The sequence below is a fragment of the Branchiostoma lanceolatum genome, chromosome 13, assembly GCF_035083965.1.
Source record: "Branchiostoma lanceolatum isolate klBraLanc5 chromosome 13, klBraLanc5.hap2, whole genome shotgun sequence".
NCBI classification, from domain to species: domain Eukaryota; kingdom Metazoa; phylum Chordata; class Leptocardii; order Amphioxiformes; family Branchiostomatidae; genus Branchiostoma; species Branchiostoma lanceolatum.
In genome coordinates, this window is record NC_089734.1 from 9,969,648 (window position 1) to 9,995,019 (window position 25,372).

General features: G+C 39.4%; 2 protein-coding genes across 4 annotated transcripts; one reads left to right on the top strand and one right to left on the bottom strand.

Moving 5' to 3' along the window:
* Nucleotides 1-6,670, bottom strand: LOC136446699 (uncharacterized). Its single transcript, XM_066445176.1, has 8 exons — nt 6,346-6,670; nt 5,709-5,825; nt 5,246-5,368; nt 4,981-5,054; nt 3,873-4,738; nt 3,300-3,446; nt 1,929-2,977; nt 1-1,628 (listed from the first exon to the last, which is right to left on the bottom strand). Exons 2-8 carry the CDS (start codon nt 5,797-5,799, stop codon nt 1,462-1,464), a joined length of 2,517 nt encoding a protein of 838 aa, XP_066301273.1. The 5' UTR covers nt 5,800-5,825; nt 6,346-6,670; the 3' UTR covers nt 1-1,461.
* On the top strand, nt 6,653-24,524 carry LOC136446700 (serine/threonine-protein kinase tousled-like 2). 3 transcript variants are annotated; one of them, XM_066445180.1, is made up of 22 exons: nt 6,653-6,925; nt 11,938-12,017; nt 13,406-13,498; nt 13,787-13,844; nt 14,069-14,115; nt 14,468-14,581; nt 14,854-14,913; nt 15,354-15,443; nt 15,784-15,873; nt 16,184-16,294; nt 16,916-17,052; nt 17,501-17,677; nt 18,130-18,202; nt 18,734-18,831; nt 19,384-19,465; nt 19,796-19,887; nt 20,194-20,283; nt 20,594-20,763; nt 21,125-21,260; nt 21,755-21,866; nt 22,267-22,374; nt 22,730-24,524. In XM_066445180.1, the coding sequence occupies exons 2-22, from the start codon at nt 11,943-11,945 to the stop codon at nt 22,934-22,936; spliced, it is 2,220 nt and encodes a 739-aa protein (XP_066301277.1). In that variant the 5' UTR covers nt 6,653-6,925; nt 11,938-11,942; the 3' UTR covers nt 22,937-24,524. The 3 variants fall into 3 exon arrangements, with proteins under 3 accessions (XP_066301277.1, XP_066301276.1, XP_066301274.1); XM_066445179.1 differs by lacking the exon at nt 6,653-6,925 and adding an exon at nt 8,681-8,814; XM_066445177.1 differs by lacking the exon at nt 6,653-6,925 and adding an exon at nt 11,441-11,548.
* The last annotated feature ends 848 nt before the right edge of the window (nt 24,525-25,372 follow it).

A 25,372-nucleotide genomic window follows, 5' to 3' on the forward strand; every position in this document is an offset into this window, starting at 1 on the left:
TGTCTCAGGGGCCTTCACCCTTGACATATTACCAACAATGCATGTCACCGTTCATGAGCAGTTGGAACCAAGAACAGACTTATTGTGGATATCCTGCCTCTAGACCCAAACAGCTGTATACCAGTGAAGGGCATGAAAGATCTGTAGGTTGCATGACCATTGCAGTTGAAAATCTGGAACTGGCGAGTTTTATAACCCCTTCCAACATCAGGGCTTATTCAGACTGAATGTTTTCATCGGCCCTGTGACATTTGGAGGGTTATATACCAAACTGGTGTACAGCTGTTTTAGATGTGTCATTGCAGATGTATGTGTTGTATTCTATGTACTATATATGGAATCACTGTTTTACATCTCAGACATTTGAGAGGAAATTCAGTGAAACAGCCATTCTGAACGAATGTCCCCTTTTTACCAAAGTTCACCAATGTTGTTATTTTGTGAAACTTGTGGCAGAATGGTTGTAATAATTGTAATGGGTGACTTTTGTAAGTGACTGGTACTAGTAAACATTTCTTGTGATCACCGTCGTGTGTTGGTATATTTTGTAGCAAGTGGTGATATATCATTTTGTATGTTGAAAAATGTAGAAAGTACTAGCACCGGGTGTAATAAAATGTGAGAATTTAAAGACTTGGTATTGTGTCATCATTTTGTTATAACATTTTTTAGCAGTTTCTGGATTAGTGGAAGTCAAGATGTTTTGATTAATTTTTGCACAGTCAATCAAAAAGGGAAATTAATATGGTGTAGGTGTTTAGGTAAGGCTGGAACTTATAAACTTGTCTGTGAGGTTTATGTTAGGATACGTCAGAAACTTTTGGGACATAGCACTTCAGTATAAGAGTGATACAGTGTTAAATTGTCCAAAACCTGTGCATGCTGTCTTGACATTTACTTCCTTAGGTAAGGGAAATTTTTTTCCCAACTTATATCATTACACTCACAGGAACAAAGTTCATGAACAGTATTAAATCAGTTTCAATGACAAAAGAAAAGCAAACAGACAAATCTTCCATGCACGATAACTTTGCTTTATTTTATCTTTAAGTTCAAGTTTGTGGGAATTTTCAAGTTTTATATGATTAACCTTATTCTACCTGGTTTGACTGCTGCAACACGAACATACAATGCTACTCAGCTGGCCAAAACAGGCAATGCATAACATAACCAGCTAGGTAACAAGAACAGGAAAAAACAAATGGTGCAATTACAGCATTCAGACCAAAACTACCAACAAAATTACCTGCTATTCTTTTTGAGAAAAAAATTTAAGTAAGTGTTAGAAAATGTTACAAAATGCTTCTAAATCAATGTTTTCTTCGTTTTTCCAAGGGAATGTTTTCAAAGTTTTTTTGCCTTATGGGTTGCTGAAGATTATCTTCTCAGATGTTCACACTTTCAGCGGATTGACAAAGTTTCCATGTTGTTTTAAATAGAATTCACTCATCAATTTGGTACTTAATGACAGCTGAAATACAAGTTGATTGCCTTCTGCAGATCCATGTTGGCTTGTCGTAAGAACTCCTTTGCTGTATCCATGTCGTCTATGCCTGTGATCTCCAAAAAGTCTGGGATCAGGAATGCCATCACTATGGTCACTGGATCATCAGAATCACTTGATGCATCTGCAGTCAGAAAAGAACAGTCATACATTATTTGACCTAAAATTCAATACATTATATGAATCACTGACGGCAGTAAAGTATCTAATGACAATTTGCTGACATGTAAACTTATATGTTTGATGTTTGCTCCTTTTACCAACTAGTTTGTTTCCACTTTAGATGATTTTCAATTTTATCCTTAAACTTCTCCCTGCTGCCTTACTCTGTAACCGATAGAGAATGGGGTGCCAAAAGCTACTTCAGTGTGCTAAAGGTTAAACTGTCATGTAACCTCAACATTGTATGGTGCAATTATCTTACCCTGTGGTCCTTGCACGTATGTTTCATCATAGACTTTCATTAAGGCCTCAATATCACTCTCTTTCCCTGCACTCTTCATCAGCTTCTCCAGCTTTCTTCGGTCCTGCACAATCTTCCGCACCCTCAGCAGCTTGGCTTCGTGCTCGTCTACCACTCCACTGGGAGGCTCAGAGGACACAGCAAGGTCACTTTGTTGAACACCCTGCCCCTGCTGTTCAGCTTGGGCAGCCCCATCTCTTCTGCTATGAGCTGATGCCTCAAGTTGGCGTTGCCGTGCTTCTGCCTCTGCCCTCCTTTCTGCCTGTACGATCGCCCTCACCCGCCTGATTCTCTCTTCATGGGCATCTAACGCTTCCCCTGTACCAGCAGAAGATGTTGACGGAACAGCAGATCCCGTTGCCATGGCAACAGAAGTACTGTTGCTGCCGGGGCTCTGCTTTACCTCTGGATGCTCATCTTTTGTTCGTGATGCTGATGGGGATGCACCCATTTCTTCACTTTCCTCTTCTACCTCTGAGTGAAAGTCAGTGTCTGTGCTGGCAGATGGAGTTTCTGCTACAGTAGCACTAACCGAAGTTGTAGGTACACTATTTGGGGCTTGAGCACTTCCCTGAGTTGTTCTGCTTGCTGTGCCTGAGAGTCTGTAGTAAATGACATACTCAGGTAGAGTTATATAGTTTCTGTAGATCACAAACTCATTGTATTCCTTCACACAGCCCTGCACAGAATCGTACGACTTTGGCATCCCTTCTTCCCTGTTCTCTCTTAGTGGTTCCCTCCTGAGATCTTTATCAGTTTGTCCATGAGGATACACCTTCACATCCCCGAGAAGAACCCGACATTTGAGGATGCACGGGTTGGAGTCCTGGGCACTGTTTGAAGCAGAATAATCCACACACTTGCGGGGGTCGTCACTGAAATAGATGCCCCTCCCAAAGTTGCCAATTCTGGACAGCCGTTGGTCCAGTCCTTCTTCACAGATTTGGTTGACAGCTGATGACTGTGTCCCGTGGAAGAGGTACTGTTCATTCACATCAAAACTGTCCGACCTACAACAACAAGGAAAATTGCCAAGATGTAAGCAAAAGGTAGATCACACATTCAAAGCAACAGTATTCTATAAACCAATAGGCCCAAATGTAGTAAAGCACTACATCACATTGACAATTCAACATATTCAACAAGAATAATGGAAACAAATACTAGTAGTGTATACAGTCATTTGTCCATATACTGTAGTGTACAATGTTGAAACACATGATGATGATGATGATGAAGCTTTTGTAAAAGAGAGGGAAGGAAACATCTTGCAGTTGCTTGAAAATGCTAACTCTTAAATGACTACACTGATTCCAAATAGAAAGTGCTAACCTGCGCATGTCCTTCATATTACGCTTCTCATACTGTAGTCTGTCCCAGAGACGCTGGTTCTGCACACGCTCGATGCACTCCACGGTGATGTTGACTCTGCTGAACTCCTCTGCAATCAGGCGGTACTCCTCTGAGGTGGTCAGGAGTCTGCAGAAAGAACAGCAGAAATTCACCAATGAAACACAGCAAAATACAAAAACATACTGTATCAGCAAACTACTGGATCCTGTAACAGATGGTAAAACTTACCCTTCAACCACCCTAGACTTAAAGATTCTACTGGTACAAAGACCCTGTCACACAGCACGAAACTTAATCAGCTGACAAGTCTAAATGACAGTTTTGGCACTTCTCTTGATCATTGGGTGATTTTTAGGGATCCATCAATGCTGGAAAGGTAACCAAGCCTAGTTAGATATGATAGGGTAGATCTTCAGCTGAAAAATGCTTGCGACCCTCTGCTCATTCTAAACTCAGGCAACATGCTACCGATCCACAAATACGGAAAAAGCTAGTTGACTGTGCGACAGGGGCTACAATACCAGTACATATGTATTTAGAATAAAGACACACCTGATATGGTGACAAGCTTGTTCCCTGTCCAGTTCTAATGTCCAGTTACAGGGGAGTTCTTCATCATAATTAGGATCCACAGGGTAAGGCTTCATGGAACCTGCAGAGGGGAAGCTCGGCCTCACTCCTTTGCTAGAACTTGCCGATGCTCCAGACAGTGGTTGGGATGCAGGCATAATGTTAGCAGCTGCTCCAATGCCAATTCTGATTTCTTCTGCAACATCCTCTTCCATGTCTACTGACCTCCTCCGTTGGCTGCCACTGGTTGAGGCAACGACGTTCTCTTGACTGGTACTTCCTTGTGCTCCATCGATTCTCAACTCATCTGCTATGTCATCCTCGATTTCAACAGACCGTCGTCTGCTTGGAACAGGCGGGTGTACAGCACTTGATGCTGCGGCTTCTTGAACTACCATATTGTCTTCTTCCAGTGCACCATCTGTATTGACTGACCTTTGATTTCTTCCAGCTGCAGAGCCAGTGTTGGCCACCTGGGGGCGCTGTTGAGACAGGACCCGTGACAGCATCATGTCTTCTTCTGCTTCCTCTCTTTCCCACTCAGCCTGCATTCTTCTCTCCCTTTCTGCATCACCTTCTTCATCTGACCTTGAACCCTGACCCCATGGTGACCCTTGACTTCTCATCCTGACCTCCTCCTGCAACCTGAGCTCCCTTCTGACATTGCCGAGCATGGGTGAATCTTCATTGTTGTTGATACCATCAGCTGAGTCCATGCCTACTGGCTGGTTTGCTCCTAATGCAGTCAGGATGGCTTGTGCTGTATTAATGTCAACACCATCAGGCAAACTGGGCATGTCCGGACCTCTGAAATTGCTAAGAGGGCTATCTGGGTCTGCCAGGCTTCTCTGTATGGTAAAAGGTAACACAGTAAGTTAGTTGATGAAGGTTAGACATCCAGGTAATTAGATACGCCAAATGACAGTTACTCAAGCAACTGGACAAAATTTAGAAACAGTCAGAGATTTCAGACAGCATCCGCTGTCAGTCACTGATTTTCACTTGTAGAATGGGCAGGGAACTATAAGGCTCAAAATTTACAAATTTGCTTGACAAAGTTCACATCTTTTGACATAACGTTGTACGATACCTTAAGAACCTCCTGCAACTGCAGCTGCTGTTGTATTTCATGTTGGAAGTCATCCGTCTGCAACATTTCTACATCTAGGTGAAAAAATATACAGTTAGCCAATAGAACACAACATGTGTAAAGAAAAACCAAAATCATTTCCAAGGAAAAGATAATCTGAACTATTATATATAGGAACCTTTTTATTATTTCTATAGGAAAGCTAGTTTAAAGCATCCGCACTGTGATATTTCAAGACGGAGTGTGATTTTTGTGTTAAACTCACCTCCTGTCTTGAGACTCTCGGCGATGGCGCGGTCCATCTGTGCCTGCTCCTCTCTCTCCTGGTCCAGCCTCCTCTCCTCCTCCTCCAGCTGTTTAGCCAACTCATAGTCACGACGTTCCTCCTCTAGAGATGAACGGGCAGAAACATGTCAGAATTTTGGCAAGAATAGTTGATTTAGCCTAATTCTGGGCTTGCTTTTACATTCATTGGATGTTGTACTTAACAACACAATGTATTGATGTACATCATGTAAATACTGTAATCTATTGATTCAATAACATATCTTGTACCTTTTAATGGGGTGAGATATTTTGGTAAATTGACAATATCTATCTCTCGTAGATTTTAAAGTAAGTTACCTTTCATAACCCTTCTGTTTTGACCTGTATCGTAGATCACTGTAGAACTTTGAATTTACCAGGTATTACAGATCATAGAGAGGTGTTCAATAGTGCAGAGTTACCTGTCAAAAAGCCTACACCATCGTCATCAGTGTAGAAGAACCCAGCCCTCTCCGCAGAAAGGTCAAGGTCAGGGTCCATCCCTTCTGCCATCTTAGTCTCTCAGTTGATGTTTTACCCTGCAAACCCAAATACATCTCTGTATAACAACAACTTACAGGGACCAACAAACACCAGATTTCTGCAGCCAATAGAAAATGATATGTTCAGATTTCTGCAGCCAATAGAAAATGATGTGTTATGTAATGATTAATTTTCAGTGACTGACCATGTTGTGTGGAAAATTTTGGCCGTGTGTGATGATCATGGCGTCATGACGTCATTACCATATGCCACGTTTTGCTCTCAACCTATAATTTGCCCCCAAAAGACTGAGCCACGCCTATGTACACTTGTACTGAATATCTATTCATCTAATTTCAATATGATAACAAACATATCGTCAACATTATCATATCACAAAAAATTTCAATGTATATTTTACTTCCGGGTTTGATATAGTCATGCAAAGCGATAATACCAACTGTTTAAACACACATTTACCGACAGACCCAGGCTAGTACTTTACAAAGATCCTCTAGAACAGAAAAGTTCGCAAATTTGTCCTCTAATAGTTGATAATACCGTCTTTTCTCTTACATTGGTGTCCTAACTTGTTCACCTGGTCCGACTTTCAGTTCCAGATCGTCATTAGGGTCAAAGGTCGGAACTTCCCCGCGCAAAGATAGGTGACGTCACTGGTTTGGTCAGAGGGATAAAAAAGTTTCCAAAAATTGTAGAATACCCGCTAATATCATCTATGAAGAGTTGTTAAAGCAAAGCTGTAAAACAATTTGTAAAATATTCACAGAAACGTGAGCATTTGTCCGCAAGAGGTGAGTTATTGTTTGCCACCTGGCAGCCGAAGGTTTCCGACAAGTCCCGAAGACAGCCGAAGGCGTTGACGTCACTTTGAAAGTGAGTTTGAGGGTGATGGAGTCATCCCCTCCCATATTTTGGTCCACTTGACCAGTGTTCTCTTGGTAACTGACAGAAAGCGGTCCTAACTTTCATCTTGCGGCCAGAACCGGTGGACGTTTGTGGGACATTTGTGGTTGTCGGGTCACAGTCGGGTCAAAAGTGGGTGTTTACAGCTGGGTCGTGTGGCCAGCAGTTTTCGCGCGCCATCTTGGGCCAAACTCGCGGGGGAAAACTCGCCAGGAAAGGCCCGGATAGCAAGGTAAGTAAAGCAAACCATCTGTAATTCTCAATATCAATACTTTGCTTGATGTATTTGGCATATCATTCGTTACTCTTATTACTTTTAGTTGCCCGTAAATGCCACAAAACCGGTCAAAAGAAGGACAGCATACGGTCCTCGGCTAGCAGTCTGTCGCGATCCAAGGTCCTTTTGTATTCCAATTTATATCCGTTTGGCTTTGATCACATTCATTGCAAATCATGGCGAATTCCCATCCCAATCGTCGGTCAGATCCCCCAACACAACGTTTCTACCTTTCCCTTATAGTGGTTCAAAATAGCTAGTCGTACAGATGGGTCAGTAGTGTGAAGGTAGGCAGAGGTATGTTAATGTTAATTTTTTTGTTACCTCATCGCATCGGAGATAGGTGTAAACCGAGCTCGAAGGTTGAGACAAAAAAATACTTTCCTCCATTTTGAATCGTGGTAGGATGAGGGTTGGATGATCATTTGGTGAAGAAAACATCGACTGCTCAGTCTGTAGACCCGAGGTATTTTTGTTAGATCTTGGCTCTGCATATGTAACAACTTGATGAACACATGAGAATTGTTTGTAGCAAGTTTTTGGGAAATGGTATTAAAGTTGTTAACTTTCATTTGATGATTTGGAAAGAATAGGAGGATGTGAAAATTGAAACTCTAACAGACTACACTAAAATGGAGTTTGATGTTTTGACATCATTTATCACACTGTTGGTCTGGTTGTGTATTTATAAATAGTTTGAGTTTTCACGTCGTGATTGGACAGATGGGGAGATGATTTGAATGGTTAGAGGATGTATGCAAATCAGTGTATGTACAATTGTTATGTTGTGTCAAAGGGGGGGATTTTTTAGATGCCGCAATATTTTTCTGCTCACTGTTGCTAGGGATTGGGAGGGGGGCATAGCTATCTGATTGTAACCAATGGTATTATTATGATTATGTCCTTGGTGTAACTATAAACTATCGACTATAAAGATATGTCAATCATCACTGTTCATTGTTTTATTTGTAAATATAGTGTCCATTCCAAGTCACTGCAGATTTTTTTTTAATAATATGTAATCTTTTCAAATTCAAATGATTATAGATTGTTATGAATATTCATGAATATTAAGAAAAATGTTAATAACTTGTTAACCATGTTTTGATTATTTGCAAACATTTCTAAAGTACATTGCAGTAGATTTAACCAAGGGTGTTATAGTGAAAATAGACTTAAGGGAAAGTGGGGGGGGGGGGGCAAAAATCTTTTAATAGTGTTTTTTTTATTTCTTTTTTTATAACAAAGAATAAAAATTAACTATAATGTTATTCTATCACTTTTAAGTTTGTTAAATTTCTATGATTGACAATTATAAACAATTAGGGAAGATATACATTGAATTCACAGTGTTCGTTGTTGATTTTGTGCTGCCACACCAACAGACAGTGTTGTGCTTTACTCTGTTGTCTCTGTGATATTAGCTATTTACATAAGAGAGGTAAAGAACGACAGCTCTATTGTCTACATGAGGTGGCAGACATGCATTGTGGCCTAATCATCATTTGTGACTAATTTGCATGCTGAACAATACTTCCATGCTAATGCACCAATTCTTCTAATCATACACTGTTATGATTCAAGTTTAGAAATCAATTGATACCAGAGAGAGAGAGAAATGAAAGAAAACTCAATGATATGATATCAGATATGCAAAGGAATAAAAATTTAGTGTGAAACCACAAAATCAGCCTGAGGTCATGGTTTTAAGCTTTGTCTGGCAAGAGGTCAATGTTTTGTGAGGAGCACTGCGGTCATTATTCACGGCTGGTGTCAGCCCAAATTGAAAATCCATCCGACTCGTGACTGCAGCTATATAATTGACAGAATGACGAAGTCAAACGGTCTGTATTCTGCATACTTTTTTCCTTCAATTTTATTCCACCAAATTCATAATCTTTGCTCCAGTTACACAGGACAATTTCACCAACAAATTGCTGTTCCAGTTTACCTGAATGTTTTGTGAGATGCATGAATACTGTATGTGTATGTTGATGGGCCTCTTCACATTTGAAGAAGAACATAGATCAACATAAATGACTGTCCATTATCGGGTCCAGGGACCGCTGCGGCAAAGTGCAGCATTGACCCGCCGCTATAGGAAATTCACTGCCGCTACCAAAGGAGTGGTGGTATATTTCAAGATCAATAATTATATATAATGATAATGTACTGTTTTCTAAGATTCAGATTTCACTGCTGAGTGTGCAATGTTTTTGAGTCTGTCCAATTTATGTATGTTGATTGTTATTTCCAATAGGAGGGTCTTTACAAATACAAGTCACTTACAGGTACATGATTAGAATTCCAGGCATGTCAGTATGTTTAATCTGAGGTGACCATGACCTTAACTGGTGCATTCCCAAGTTTAGAATAAGTAGTTGAAGTTGAAGTTGAAGAAGTTGTTCCTTGGATATTCATTTTACTACTTTTACTTTAGACCTCAACATAGAAATGTGTAAGACTCTAAGAGGAAATAAATCTACTAGAATTTTGGGCTTCAACGATCAGGCACCATTTTTTTAAAGAGGAAGGTTAACAAGAAATGTATCTCTCTTGTACCAAATATTTTTAGGAAAGTCAATATTTTTTGCCAGGTTTATCTACATTATTCCTTTGGTACAGTATTTTGGCATGGCTCAAAATGTATGCAAATGAGTCTTAAATAGTAGAGCTAATTGTCAAGTCCTAATATGGTAATGCTAATAGCACTTACTGTTAGATATTATAGTGTTTGGTTTAGCTTTTCTGGGAAATGACAATGGTACACATGGAATCTACTATGTTGCTATGATCCTAGCAATGACGTCAGTAGAATTAACATCCTGTTGTTCTAGTGCAGAATTAGTGGATTGGCGGATGTTGGATATTCTAATCAATGCTTTATGCCCATGAAAAAAGGCCATATGCAAATCTGTAATCTTTTAGCTGTTGGTAAAGGGGGGGAAAACAATCTATTCATAATTGTACTCAGAAGTTGGAAAATTTGGTATGTAAATAAGCATTTTTCTTATACAGCATACATGTAATGCCTAGGACATAATGAGGGATGATAACCATATCACTTACAATTCAGCTTTTACCCAAGCAGCCTGATAGATTATTATGCTCTTCCACCAATAGACATTTGAATGGCTTAGATGATGGGTCTGAATGAACATGATCTCAGTTGGAGCCACTTAAAATGGGTGTGGCTTTACTTTCTAGAAGTAGAGAAAAAATCAAACATGAGAAATTTACTCATGTAGAAGTGCTACGAAAAACTGCAACTTCATTTGACTTTAACTACAAAATGTATTGCTGTGCCATTATGATATTCAATTGAATAGGTTACACTCCTTTTTTTAACAAACTTATGAAAATGATTTATTGCAAAATAAAAAAAATACTGATGTTCTTAAAATAGCTTTCTACTTTCTATTTGAAGCAAAACTTTTAAGGTCAAAGGTAACTGTCTGTTTCGTGATAGCTTCGTACATACAGAAATATTTTGGTTGAGAAAAGAATAGATATGAGTGATAATATGTCAAGTGTAAATAGCAGTAATGTCACCTGTCGTGCCTGTTATGACAGATGGCACTCTGTGTTATCTTTTGTAATATGATATTTACCTAATGTACCCGCATACAAGTACAGTAATATTAATTTCTAGGTCTCTGAACTCATTTTGATTACTTCAATATTACATTTGTAAGCACTTAAATGTTTGTGTTGCTAGGTGTTTGCTTTGTTTTTGTTTGCTGTGTTCTTCATTGATGACATCATTGACGAGAAATCAATACTGTTGATTTGCATTGACAGAAGCATGACTTGTATTTGGAGACTTCAGTCATTTGGTACTTCAGTGTTCCATTCCTAGTTTTGCATGATAGTTGGCTCATATTTGTTGGTTTAATTCAAGTAGGTAATAGACATGCATAGCATACTATAAATTCACTAACGTTTGTGTTCGTTTTATTTTGCAATAGGAGTGTAGAGGAGGGTTTCCCTCTGTTTTAATTTAAATGCATGTTTGAAGCAAGTCTGTAGCACAGTAGTCATACAAAAATTATTCACGTAGTACTAGTAGACAGACAAATTTGCTGTGTCATTAATTCCCATTAGAGGGGTCACTAAAGTAAAATAAAACCAACACAATAGTTTCATGGCTACCCAGGAAATGCTATGTTAGAAGATGAAATCTGGTGCTGGTAAAAAAAATCATTTTCAAAGAAATATAAGCTTCATTAAGTAGACTAGTTCTAGGAAACATTTCCATCATTATTCATTTCATGCAGCTGACTTATTTTGTTTACATTCAGTAGTCTTGCATGGGAGGTGTCCTGACCTGGTCTGTCCCCTCAGGCCCAAGGAGCCTTGCCTAATCACTATGAATCATTTGTGTTGTCATACAGATTATATGGATAGCCTGGTGCTGTCACTGTAGTAGTCTAGAAATATATGGAAATTTCCATGGTAGGAAATTTCCACTTTCTACAATAGGGGGTGTGGATGTGTCATGTCAGGGGTCATGGGGACAGTGTGAACAGCTGAGTACTGCACACTACAGCATGGAGCTCGTGTTCTCTGGGGTGGACGGTGGGTCAAAAATGGGTGCTCAACAATGTGTGGTCTTTTGAATCTATTATGTAGTAGTACTGTCTGCTATTGTTGACTTTTTTGGCCATATTTTTCTAAAGTTTGCCAGCTTTAGTCCCAGTTTGCCATTAAATGGGTAAAGTGAAATGTGTTATGTGATTGATCAATTGATTATGATCTATGTCTATTGCTATCTAGTGAAATATCATATTCTTGTAGGTAATAAAGAAGTGAGTAAAAGTTAATGGAATTAACTAGTTTAAAGTTTAAAAAGATAAAAATATGTTGGTGTCTTCATATCTAGTGGCTTTTTAATTGATATGAGTCATAGCCATTGTTGTATCGTATAGAAATGCCCTTTGACCCAAGTTGACCTTTTACCCCTATAGGCAAGATGGAGGAGCACATCAGCCTGGACCCACGGAAACAGGAGCTTTTCGAGGCTCGCTTTCTTGGAGTCATGAACAGAGTAAGTCGCTCACATCGAAATCTCTTTTATATTCGTCCTCAGCTCTTTTCTATACTTCTCAACAGTGCAGATACAAAGTTAACAAACACTACCATCTGTGTTTTGCTTGTAAGTTATCTCTGGTGAAAGGTATGTGTGGTCTGCTGTCAGCCATTTTGAATTTTTGAAAAGCTCAGTGTTGGTATAGGCCGATGTTCAAAAACTTGTGTTCAAAACATAAAGTAGGTTCTAGCAAAGAAAGCTGGATAACGTTTGCAATTGCAGCCTTTGTGTCGTCAGTTTTTATAATCAAATACGCCCTAATGGCATAATAAAGATATAGCCTGTGATTGTCAACATCTAACAGAGGTCTAGCAGTAAAAATCATCCTTGACTTGTCCCCAAAACCAAATGGAACACAACTAGAACACTGTAGGTATGTTTGGAGTAAACAAAACAATCAAAGGAACAGGCACTTAAGACCTGGCATTTAGCCAAGTCAGTTCAAAGTTTAACCATTGTGTGGGTATAAGTTCGGTTTATCCACAGTAAGCAAGGAAATAGATTAGAAAAGATGTGACCAGACATTTCCTTTGGTGCTTCCTGGATCAGCAAGACTCATCAATATAATGCTCTACTTCCTTAGTAGAAACATATACAAGGACATTAGTGATGAAAAATTTCTACCAATATAATTGAAAATAGGATGCATCAATGTAGTAGAATCTTGTACAGATGTTGTGGTTTTGCGGTAACCGTTATAAATCAGTTGTAGACAAAGTTTGTTTAGCTTGCATGACTAGACCCTGGCGACTGTAGTCAGACGACAAACACTGAACACATGGATTCTCCTGGAGAGACGCCATATTTGTCTGCTGACCTTTCTCATTCAGGGTCATTTATCACATGTTGCTTGAGCAGGAGGGAGGGAATATTTGTGCTGTAAACGTCATGATGTCATTCATGTTCATGATGTCATCAATAACAGTTATGCAAGAAAAGTCGGGTAAAGTGGTCAATGGCTCCTAAATTTCTTAGGTTATAAATGTTGTAAACTACTCAGTGCCATACGTGGTAATTGGAAAAAGAATAAACTTAAGATGACCTGTCAAAATTGAGAAATACTTGTGCTTTGCTGATGTAAATTGATGTAAATTAGCAAGGTATATCCGACACCATTCAATGATGTATGTCTGCTATTTGCTAATAAAAGTCACTTCTCTCTTAAAGAGGATTGAATTCATATCATAGTATTAAGTTGAAAAAACAAATATCGAAAAATTCAGCATTGTCGCTTCTGATAGAGATGTATCTGTTAAAGGGAAAAATATTTGTGTCCTGTTGTGAAAACAGTTTACTGTACAGTTATGACGTATAAAACTGATCTTGTTTGTGTTGGTTTGATGCAGAGTCTCAATAGTCAGGACTCCAATCTCAGTAATGTCAGTAATGTCAGCAATGGCAGCGAAGGCCAGAGTTCTATTAGTGACAAGGAGGTAGAGGTAGGTTTTCCTTTCTATTGTCTTGCATTTTTTCTGTGATTTACATATTTTTTTTAAGACGTTGATAATTCCTGCATGTAAAATTTGATAGGTTATTATGGTCTTTAAAAGTAGAGGTATTACTGTAAGCCATACTACTTTTTATACTGTTGAAGGTGCAGCTATATATTGTTAGTAATACACAGCAATTTGGGGGGGCTCAAGTGTCTAGGGGAACTACTTAAAAAGTCAGTCATGAATGTTGTTGTTATTGTGGTCTGTAAGTATGTACCTCTTTCTTCACCTTAGACACCTGAGAAAAGAACACCTACAGACAGAAAGAGAAAGCGGAAAAATGACGAACAAGGTAAGCAGAAAACAGCACTTTTCGTTGCAGAATTTCAGCTCTTTGTATGTTTGATTATCTAGAGTGTTGTCTCGTTGCTAACTTTGTCCAAGTCTGGTGACTGAGTTTGTTGTCATATTGGTATTGTGGTGTCTTTCCTTAAGCAATTAAACAAACCACTGTAAATGAGTTACAAGGAGTTCATTTCAGAAGGTACAATAACTGTTTCTCTCTTTCACCTGTAGGGAAATCAAAAGGACTTCCTACCAAGAAGATTAGTGAATATTTTGAGGTAAATTCCTCTCTGGACTTCCATACAATTTTGTTTTTCTATACCTGATTATATTAATTTGTTACTAAGCCCTTGTATTCGGTAGATTTTGTATGAAGAAGATAATATTCTTGTTTCAAATAGTCTGAAGAGTTATATTTTGTGTCATAAAATATTTCAAAATTTGAGAATAATCTGCTTGATGATGGAAAAATCTGATCAAGATGTTATCTTTGTATTGTCTTATTTTTGTATTGCGTTATTATAATCTTAGGCTAGACCATGTGAAGGTAAACATACTACAATTGCTAGCAAGTGGAACCTTTCAAATATTGCTTTGTTTTGATAATGGCCATGTATTTGTTTTGTGTAGTCCCATTCCCCCCACGGGGCTGGTGCGGGTGTTAGTCCCAACAGAACAGGGAACTCAATCATCCCAGGCATGGGGCTGGCCAGGTCTCCCCCTCCCCCCGCATCCTTCCAACCCGTAAGTACTCCACTAACCAGTCCTTCATACAGGCCTGTTACTGGTCATGTAGTACCTTCCTTCAAACTTTACTCATTGGTCTTGGAGAGATCATTAGCATGGTTGTAGAAGTGCCTGTTTCCTTGCGCTAGGATGATTTTAAACTTTAAAGGAACTGTTTTGTTTTTTTTAATGTGCAATTTCATTGTCTTTTTGCAAGTCATAATTGGCTTTCAAAGATACCAAGGCATGTGTTTTTTTAACAATGGTTCGTCTTGTTTGCTTTATTTCAGGTGTCCCCTTCCAGTTCTAACTCCAACTCTAACTTCAATAGCAGATTGGCTTATGCAAGGGTAAATTGATTTATTAACTGATAATCATTGTTTGAAACACACAAATAGCTTTCAAAATGTTGAAAGTTGTGTCTTGTTGCACTGCAAATCCAGCTTAGATCTATCAATTTGTTACTAGTATGCTTGATATGTTCTTCAACATTTGTCCTTATATAAATGTAGATTAGACCATTGGCTGTTCTTTTGACACCAAATAAGGAAAAGGGAACAAAGCAATTATGTGGACATTTGTTTCGAATGCATTTATTCAGACTTCCCCAAGTCAACATTTTATAATGAATTATGATAATGCCATCAACTGAAATCATTCCTAAAGATAGATTTTTAGAGAATTAACTACCATTTTCATATCTGGCTGTCATTGCATTTTGCATTACATACAATGTCAATAGTGTTGTTTTAGACTAACTTCTAATAACATTTCAAACCCTTCTGTCCAGTTTCAGAGTTCTCCTGCATCAGGCAACAGTATAGATTACACAGGCTTGGTACCTTTCCACCCTAAACCTGTCACTTCATCAACAGCACAGGTACGCATGAGGAACAAACAGTAGATTTCTTTACAATTAAGAACTGAATTACATGTCTGACATCTTAACACTCTACTGTGAGCCACTCAACATAGGCTGCATAGACAAGTCTATAGCACAGAGTTTGTTGAAAATTATCTAGAGGTTAGCATGTTGTATTTGTCATTTATGGAGAGGTACCAGACTTAGTGGCAAACTGCATGTTTCTGTGCCATCATTGATTTTGACCATGATATGCACAACGCCACTGAAGTAACATTGAATATGCTCTTGTACCTGAAAAGGCTGGGTATGTTAAACTCAAAGAAAAGTGCTTCATTGAGAGTCTTTACTTTTGCAGACTGAGATGACCCTGGCTAGAATAGCAGAGCTGGAGCAGCGAGTCACAAAGGAACAGCAGAAGGAAAATACTATTGAAGACTTGCAAAGGGTAGGTTTGTTTGACTAGAGATACAACCACTTGCCAACACAGTATCTTACAAATTTATTTATCCAAAGTATGTAGACTAGCTAGAACTGTGCAACCATCTGCCTAGAAGAACACTTTTATACCCTTTAAGATGTGTAGACAATAAATTTTTGGTCAAGATCTTTGGCAAGCTTGAATCTACCATTCCGGTAGAAAACCTGAATATGTTTGTATACATACACCTTTGGTTTTGTCACTATTAAAAAAAACTTTGGAGCTATGGTAGACAAAGTACAGTACATTTCAACTCATACTTGTTTTTATTTTCCAGATGAATGGTGAGTTGCGTCACCAGCTAGAAGCCACACAAAGATTACTAGACAGACATAAGGACAACCTGTCCAAGTGTCTAGCCTTCAATAGGAAGCTTCTAATAGATCAGGTGAGTCTAGATTTGTGTTAACATCTTAGTTAAGTACATGAATATACAGTATTAATGTAGTGTGGTGTAATGTAGTGGTTATAATAATAATAATAATAATATCAGGTGTATTTGCAGCCAGTGCCACAGGCAGGTACCCAATGTGTAGGGTAATGAGGCTGTTTAACGTGTTCGAGGCACCTCCTCGAGCACGGGACCCCCGTTTTACGTCCCTCCCGGAAGACGATTTCGTGGAAAGCTTCGTCGTTATGTGTCAATCTACATATTTGTAAAGCAAAATAAGTATGTACAACAAAAGATATCAAGTCATAATTATAGCAAAATGAAAAATGGCAAATTTGTGTGGTCACTCCTAAACATCAGTTTCTGTGTTTGCATGACTTGATTACATAATATTTTAATAAATGCTGTGTTTGCACCCGATATTCAGTGAAATCTTGATAATTGTGTGCATGTGGAGACCTCATTGTTCTTCAATTGTTTATCATTTTCCCAAACTTTTCTTACCATCAAAGTATGACTGCCTGTATGAAAGAAAAGTTTGTCAAATGCTCTGAAGATGATTGCTAATAGTGTAAGCCCAAAGAATCCCTGTTAGTAACTCCCAAATGTTTTGTGTAGTCTGTTGCTGACAGGAAGGAAGTGCGGAGACGGAGCATGGAGAACAGACTACGCATCGGTCAGCACACCGTGGTCAGGAAGGGGGCGTCCTTCGAGGAGGAATGGGTGGACGGATGGGCTTATATCGAACTAAAGAAGTAAGAAAACATGATAAGGATTATTAGAAAAAACAAGTTAGCAAATAGGCTGTGAATAGTATCGTTCTATTGACATACAAGACAATTTTATCTCCCTGTAGTTAAGGTTACCATCAAGTATCTAGTGTTAAATGAAATAGGATGATGTCTGGCTTAAGTGACTTCAGACTTTTCTGGTTCTTCTAGCAAAGGAAAGCAAAAAGAGAGAATTCCAACCTACCGACCCTATTTTTTTTTATAACTGTAACCGGAAACACAACATTTTTTCTGAGGCCTAGTCACCATGAATCATGTAGATAGGCTGTTGCTGTAGTAGTCTAGAAATAAACAGAAATTTCCATGCTGCTTTTATTAAGCTTAGGGAAAGGCAATATGTGATTGAAGTGAATTACTTTTAGACCTCATTTAACAAGACTGTATGTCTTATTTTCATTTCCTGTCACTTCAGGAAGCAGCGAAGAATAGAAGAACAAAAAGGTGAAATTGAAAGATTGAAGAAGACGCTGCAGAAGAGAAAACCCCCCAAGCCTGGTAACGGTCAGGGCGGTCGGTCGGGCAGTCTGAGCGACGGAGACGGGGTGTTTGCCAAGCCCCAGGTCCCGTCACGGTTCGGTGGCCTTCCAAGGTGAGTCTCATAAGCACAGTCTTCTGTATTCGGCTGTACCAAAATACAAGAATTATAGCTTCTGATCCTCAGGTAACATTGTTTTTACAGTATCTTTGCTGTAGAAAGAAAGAACAATCTCTATGTGTAACAGTACAGTATTGCACAATCACAACTTATGGTTGCTTATTTAAAAGTGTTTGAGTAAAACATTTTTCATTATGACAATTGTACTATTATAATAACAACAACAAACCAGACTAAAATGTTTCACTACTGTTGACAAACTTGTGAAATCTGACTATCACAAAGTGTGTGTTTCAACTTAAAGCTACAGTATACCACATGGACGTTTGTACTGTACTTACTTTGAGGTCCTTCAAGGATGACATATTTTCTTTCTGTACCTCCTTTATAAATTATTACAATACATGACAGATAAACTGACTTTCTTATTTCGTTTTTCTCTTCAGCCAAACCAGTGATGAGTACAAGTATTATGAGCAGGAAGAAATTCTCAAGATTAAAAGTGCTCAGCTAAAGAAGGTACAGTATCCCATGTATTCCCTATATTCCTGCTAGCTTCTGATATCAACTTGCATCAATGAGAAGTAATACTGTAAATTCATTTATTTTCACAGTGGGAGGGGAAAGGACCTTTTGCTGTGTTGTAATGTTTACGGTTAAAAAAGTAGTATAGTAGTGATACATTAGAAACCAATATTCACAGTGTCATGAATTTGCAGTGGAAGAGTCACTGCAAAAACCACAAACATCAAACTACCATGAACATAAAGGATAGTTCTGTAGCTCAATAGGTGGCAGCTTTACATTTGAGTTCCTGGTTCCAATAAGTTCCTAACTGGGAGACCTTGGTTCGAATCTGGAGAATGGCCTCTTTGTCAGAGCTGCTTTCGTCTATCGGAAGAGACATAAAATGTAGGTCCCATCTTTGAGGAGACACCTCAAGCACGTTAAAAGGCACTACAACAGCCTCATTATGCAGACGAGTACCTACTGTACGGCTGTACTTCAGATGAATAACAAGTCTTACTGTATTTGTGGTTGTGTCTGCAGGAGGAGGCTGAGGTAACGACGGAGCTGGAGAAGCTGGAGAGGGAGAAAAACCTCCACATCAGGGAGATGAAGAGGATCATGAACGAGGACAACTCACGGTGAGACGCCTGGGGTGATGTTAAAATAATGAGAAATCAAAACCAAACATTCTGCTCCAGTTGTATAGAAAGCCGCAAGGAGGACCATTATCGACCTTGGACCTTAACTTCCCCAATACCTACCAAATATCATTAAGATCCTTCCACGTCTTCTCGAGTCATGCTTTCCACACACAAACACACACACACACACACACACACACACACACACACACAACCACGAACGGCACCGAAAGGGTAACTTCTTAGGGAAAGTAGTTATTGGGGGGATACAAATAGAAAGATAAAACACTTTCAGGTGAATATTGTTAGGAAAAAGTATTAAATGTCAGTCAGAAAAAGTGCAAAATGATCAGCCTCTTCCATCAATACAAGTACTTAAATGCTTACCACCTTAGCAATGTAGAAAAGGGGCTGCTTAACAACCAAAGGCGACATTTTATTCTTTCAAAAAATCTCACCAACAGTTATATGGTAAAGTTTGAGCTGAAGCTTGCAGAAATTCGATGCTGCTGCATTCTAAATATTTTGTCTTCTTTATTGTACCCCCAGGTTCCGAGACAATGAGACCCTGAATGACAGATATCTGCTGCTGTGTTTACTAGGAAAGGGTGGCTTTAGTGAAGTTCACAAGGTACTATGGGATTCACTTCTGACAGGGAAAACCTGTATCTAGCTACTCCCTACTAATGTTTGTTGTAATCAATACAAAGTTGGGGTGAGAAAAAACTGGCAAGAAGGAAAAAGTAGTTTATATCTTTAGGAGTAACAGAGAAAAAGGTGATAGAAGTAAGTGTTACCTATTTCATACTAAGCATTGTAATAAAGGGTTTGTATTTATGTATAGACAACAAGGTCAGTAAAGCATTGATATCTTTTTTTCTAATGGCAAATGTTATTTCATGCTAGGTAAGTAATAAGTCAGGTTAAAGCAGGATAGGTAACGGTTTCTGTTGTTGTCCAGGCCTTTGATCTGAAGGAGCAGCGATATGTCGCCTGTAAGATTCATCAACTCAACAAGGACTGGAAGGAGGATAAAAAGGCCAACTATATCAAGTAAGTTCTCAGAGTGTGGCTTTTTCTTGACAGTGTTGTAGATTAGTGAAAAAGGATTGCTCTGATAACACTGATGACAGTAAGGATAACAGTAAGAATCTGGTAGGAAACAGTGTTAAGATCTGGTGTGAATGGGTTACTCCACCAAATTAATCCTAAAAAAAGTAGATGATTGTATATATCTTTGTGACCCTGAGAACAGGCATACACATTTCTGATCTGTATGAAAAGAAGAAGCCTGTTAGGAAAGAAAGAAATTATGACATTCAATGTAGAAATAACTTACTGTCCTGTTTTTATTTCCAGACACGCCATGAGAGAGTATGAAATCCACAAGAAGCTGGATCATCCCCGGATTGTCAAGCTGTATGACGTGTTTGAGATAGACAACAATTCGTAAGTCACACAAAATCCTCATGTTTCTTAATATAGGAATTAGACAAAAAACATAACAGAAACTAGTAGTACATGTCAAGTATTGGGAGTGAAAATATTCCTTTTAAAACATGCCTTCTGTGTACCTGAACTCATGTTCAAGTTCAGGTACACAGTACCTCATGTTCAAGTTCAGGTCCGGATTCAGGTCCAGAGGTTCAGGTTCAAGTCGAGACTAACAAGTCCGGTCCAGGGTTTAGGTACAGCACTACTTATTCTAAAACACAAGTTTGACCCAGCTGTATATCATATGTGTTTGCTTTCCCTCCAGATTCTGTACAGTCCTAGAATACTGCGATGGGAACGACCTGGACTACTACCTGAAGCAGCACAAGTGTATGGGTGAGAAGGAGGCCCGCTCCCTCATCATGCAGGCCGTCAGTGCCTTGAAGTATCTGAACGAGATCACACCACCAGTCATACACTACGATCTCAAGCCAGGTCAGTCATGTAGCAATGTTTTGTTCAGCAGGAGAAGCTATTTTGGGGAGAGTTGGTTGCTGAAAAGAGCTGGTCTAAAGCACAGTATGATAAACTTAATGAGTTACCTACACATGGGGTGATTAGATGTTTTACTGATCTGGCTATTTATATTTGTTTGAGTATCCCTTCTTATCTATCTTCTGTCATCCTTCCAGCCAACTGCATGTCTATCTATTGGTCTGTCCATATGTATATCATGATGGAGCAGATACAATTTTTCATCACAAATAAATGGCTTCTGACATAATGTTAAAGTTTGCGCACAGACATTATTGATATGTTGTTACTTACAGTTCTCTTTGTTCCCCTTTTCCGACAGGTAATATCCTACTAGGTAGCGGTTCCTTTAGTGGTGAAATCAAGATCACAGACTTTGGTCTGTCCAAGGTTTGGGACATGAACGCAGACTCCCAGGAGGGGATGGAGCTCACATCACAGGGAGCAGGGACATACTGGTATGGAGATAGTCTTTTATTGCTTTACTGATGTCATAAGACATTCGTATTTAGTAATTGTCATACGACTAGAAAGTGGTAAGAACCAAAAGCACTTACTGTAAATGCAGATATGTTCACAGTGGTTTTATGTTCGCGGTTTTCGTGGCGACCGTTTCACCGCGAACTTAAAGCCACCACAAACATTTGTGTCCAATACTCTACTCTAGCAGTATGTGGCTATAGTGCTGCCACGAACTTTAAACCACCGCGAACACTCCATTTTCGCCTTAGTGCGAAATGAAAAACATGCGAACTTAAATGCATTTTCAGTATTTGATAGCTTGTCCAAATATTAACACTCATGGGAATGTTTGTGTAAGAAACAATGTTTAGATAAGCTCAAAATTTTTTTTGTTCATTTTGAAAAGGTATGATACTTCTGAAGCTTAACGCCAAGGTTACGAACCACACTGAGTAGCTTTATTCATATTCTGATGTCCTGCTCCTTCCAGGTATCTGCCCCCAGAATGTTTTGTGGTTGGGAAGAGCCCACCTAAGATCTCCTCCAAGGTGGATGTTTGGTCCATAGGAGTCATCTTCTACCAGTGTCTGTATGGGAGGAAGGTGAGCATCTGTTTTCTTTGGTTAACTGCCTTTAGGTGTAACACACCAGTTTTGTACAGTAGGTACAAGCTGTGTAAGACAGGACTGTAACTTTTGACCCACTCGCACTGTGAAAGACCCTCTACTCTTTTCAGTAATTCCAGTAGGATCTTTGATGTGCTCTACTTAAACATGGGACCTCTGGCTTTATGTCCTAACTGAAAGGACGCCCCTAACCAAAGCAACATACCCATTTTTACCCAGAGTCGAGTGAGGAATTTTGAAGCTTTTCTTGAAAAAACTTAGGAAGAAAATTCAACCAGGCAATACTACAAGAATATGCTGTTTGACTCTCCCCATTTCATAATGTTTTACCAAAATTGCAAATCATAATGTTTTTAATGTTTTCCTTTCATGTCAGCCATTCGGCCACAACCAGTCGCAGGCCACAATCCTGGAGAACCGGACTATCCTGAACGCCAAGGCAGTGGAGTTTCCCTCCAAACCTGCCATCAGTCAGGAGGCCAAGGTAGGCTGGGATAACATATTACATGCATAATTGTACATCTATATTTAAGTATAGACTTAGGCCCGGTTTACTCACACATTTCCGAGTACACTCGGAGCACGGAAATGCATGTGTTACTGTAAACCACACCTGTTATTGTTAGTAGATGTGTGGCTGAGGAATTCATTGCGTTATATTAGAAAGGATAGGATCTGAAGTGATTTTTGCTTTTATTCTCCATGATCAACTGTGAGCAGACTTTGGAATATTAAGTGTCAATCTTTTCACACCGTAGCCTTTTTATATAAGGATAGGAGATGATATTAGATGCCCATGCTGAAAATTTAATATGTGCACTTTGTTCTTGTTCCTGCAGAACTTTGTGCGACGTTGCCTGACGTACAGGAAGGAGGAAAGACCTGATGTTCACCTGTTAGCCAGAGATCCGTACCTGCACCCGAGCTTCAAGAAGTACGGCTCCAGCGGGAGTCTGGGAAGTCCCTCGGCGCTCCTAGGAACAACCTTCGCTGCTACAACAGGCATGGGGAGTGTAGGATCAGGGTCCGGGTCTGGTTCAAACTAAAACTTGTTCTGGATGTGACTCTCGCCACGGAGACACCAGAGTGTTAACTCCAGCCAGTCCCTTCTGGAAAAAAAAGCGTTGGAATGTGAGAACGCCATTCCCATGAAAACTTGGACTTCTGAGACTATGCCAAACAGATTGAACTCGTATGGACTGGAGACCTTCAGCGTTACTGAAGAAAACAACTGGAATGCTGAGAAGAAAATGTCATCATGCACATATAAAAGAGACCTGTCAAAGATGTAGCAGGCACATGTGCTGTAGTCAACTACTTAGCTCCATCTTCTTTTAATTTTATTTATGTTCACTCTGTATAAATCTTGTTTGTTGTAGGATATGACTTAGTAGATACACTCTCAGGCTGTGACATGGATAGAAAATGCATTGCTATCCAAATGATGTAAATACAATTTCCTCGATTAGTGTAAAGAGATGTAAAGCCTTCAGTAGACTCGGATGGAACCATTGTGCTGTGTATATAACTTGGATCCCACTCAAATACCAGTTCAGTTCTAGATGAAGCTTCAGTTCCTGCTGTTGCCAAGGCTTTCCTTCATTCCCTGGTGGTTAATTCTACATGGTGCATGCTAATGATTGAGAATTCACATGAATGCAACCAAAGGGAGCATTTGTACAAGCAGGAGCTCAGGCTCCTAGATCCAGGACTGTGCTTCTTGAATGAAATGCTGCAGAAGTTACACAGCCACTAGGAACATGTAATAACTAACTCCATCCTAGTGCTTCTTCCCTTGTGGAAATGAACTGATATAGGAGACCAGGTCAGGGGTCAAACATAGCTTCACATTAACCTTCAACATGCTGAAGTACCAGTGAATCAGTCTCAAGTTCAAGCTGTGGAGTCTAATGGTTCAACTATGCTACTACCTAAGATACGCAAGCTTTAATGTAGCAATTGTAAAGAAGGCCACATCTTGTCAATGTCATGCCTCCAGCCAGACTCATGCATGTTGGAATGAAAAGAAATTGTTGCAGAGAATGTCAGCAAATTTGAAATGCTCACTGTTAGTCCAGGGTTTACAGGAAAAGGGGGAATTATATAAGTCTCCCCCCTCCCTTTCCTACAAATGTTCCGTACAGACTCGTCATTTGAAGGTAATAGCTTGGAATCCTGCCAGCAGTACTTCCTTTCTTCTTCCTCTGCTCAGTTATGTTATGCCTAATGTACAAGTTAGTATGTTCGGACCCAGCAGAGACTAAAATGTTGCTTGCAGGCCAGTAAGGTCCAGTCTGTCTCAACACAAGGAGGACAGGTACATGGGAAATCTTCCCCTTTGATGTGGAGACGAACCTTATGTGTATGTTGCATATACACATGTGCAAAGGAAGTATATTTGAAGAAGCCTGTGCAAACTGGTCTGACTTACCAACTGTAAAGAACGTTGAGTTGTAAGGCTCTTGACAACACCTGTATGAGACATTATCTTTGTGGGAACTGTGATGTGAGACCCGGCTTGTCTCCCACCACTTGCTGATGTTATGGGAAGAACACAACCAATGGATGAGTGTAGAGGTAGCAGCTTTTCATTTGTCATTGACAACACAAAATAACAGATGCAATTCAAACGAACATGTCTTCTTGTTTTTGATCCCTTCATTGTGCTCAGAGAGACTATAAGATAATGTTACATATTTTAATTCATGCATCAGGCTAGTCTATTCACTAGACTTTGTTCATTACAACATAGGTCGGGGCAATGTTTTTTTGCACAGTGACATATCTAGTAGAACTAGTAGAATCAAAACAAGTCAGTCACAACAGCAGTATGGCAACGATACCAACCAGTGGTTTATTCTCCCAAGGTGAATTCCAATTCTTTAGATTCAGGCATTTCCACAACCATCACCCAGACAATTTTTTCTCCAACCTGTCGCATCACTGGATTTGAAAAATGTTACATTCATAGCCCAGTTAATGTGGAACATTCCACCACTGTTAAAGAGTATTGAATGACAGACCATGGATACTCCAGCTTTTATAAAGGTTTTACCAGTTTTACTGAATTATGAAGGAAGGTCCGAATTCTGATGACCACGCATCCAACTCCTCAAAAAGCTTACTTTGTCCGTTGAAGAGTCTAAATTCATAAAAGCAGGTAATAGCTAAGTATTCAAAAATAGCCCGCTTATTCCCCTACAAGAAAACGACAGAAAGGCAAAGGACAAAACCAACGTTTCCCATGACTCCGTGACCCATTTCCGCAGCGGTACTGAAGCGCCGACTAGCGGATTGCAGCAGCAATTCATGTAGGAAAACGACTCAATGGGATTTTGCACTGGTTTCAAAAGAGCGCCTCCTAGCGGATAATTGTTGTTTTCATCAAAAGTGTGACCAAAATGTCACTAACTTATTGGCGCTTTGGAGGATGATATCTAAATCTAACATTGATATATGTGTCCTTAGTACTGTTTTTGGCT

Bases quoted from the DNA above. Each gene is read 5' to 3' on its own strand.
- LOC136446699 (XM_066445176.1), bottom strand. From the start codon at position 5,799: ATGGCAGAAGGGATGGACCCTGACCTTGACCTTTCTGCGGAGAGGGCT. The intron at 4,739-4,980 runs GTATCGTACAAC...TTTACCATACAG, and splicing joins AGTTGCAGGAGGTTCTTAAG to AGAAGCCTGGCAGACCCAGA. The intron at 2,978-3,299 runs GTTAGCACTTTC...TTGTTGTTGTAG, and splicing joins AATATGAAGGACATGCGCAG to GTCGGACAGTTTTGATGTGA.
- LOC136446700 (XM_066445177.1), top strand. From the start codon at position 11,521: ATGGAGCTCGTGTTCTCTGGGGTGGACG. The intron at 20,284-20,593 runs GTAAGTCACACA...CTTTCCCTCCAG, and splicing joins TTTGAGATAGACAACAATTC to ATTCTGTACAGTCCTAGAAT. The intron at 21,867-22,266 runs GTGAGCATCTGT...CTTTCATGTCAG, and splicing joins AGTGTCTGTATGGGAGGAAG to CCATTCGGCCACAACCAGTC.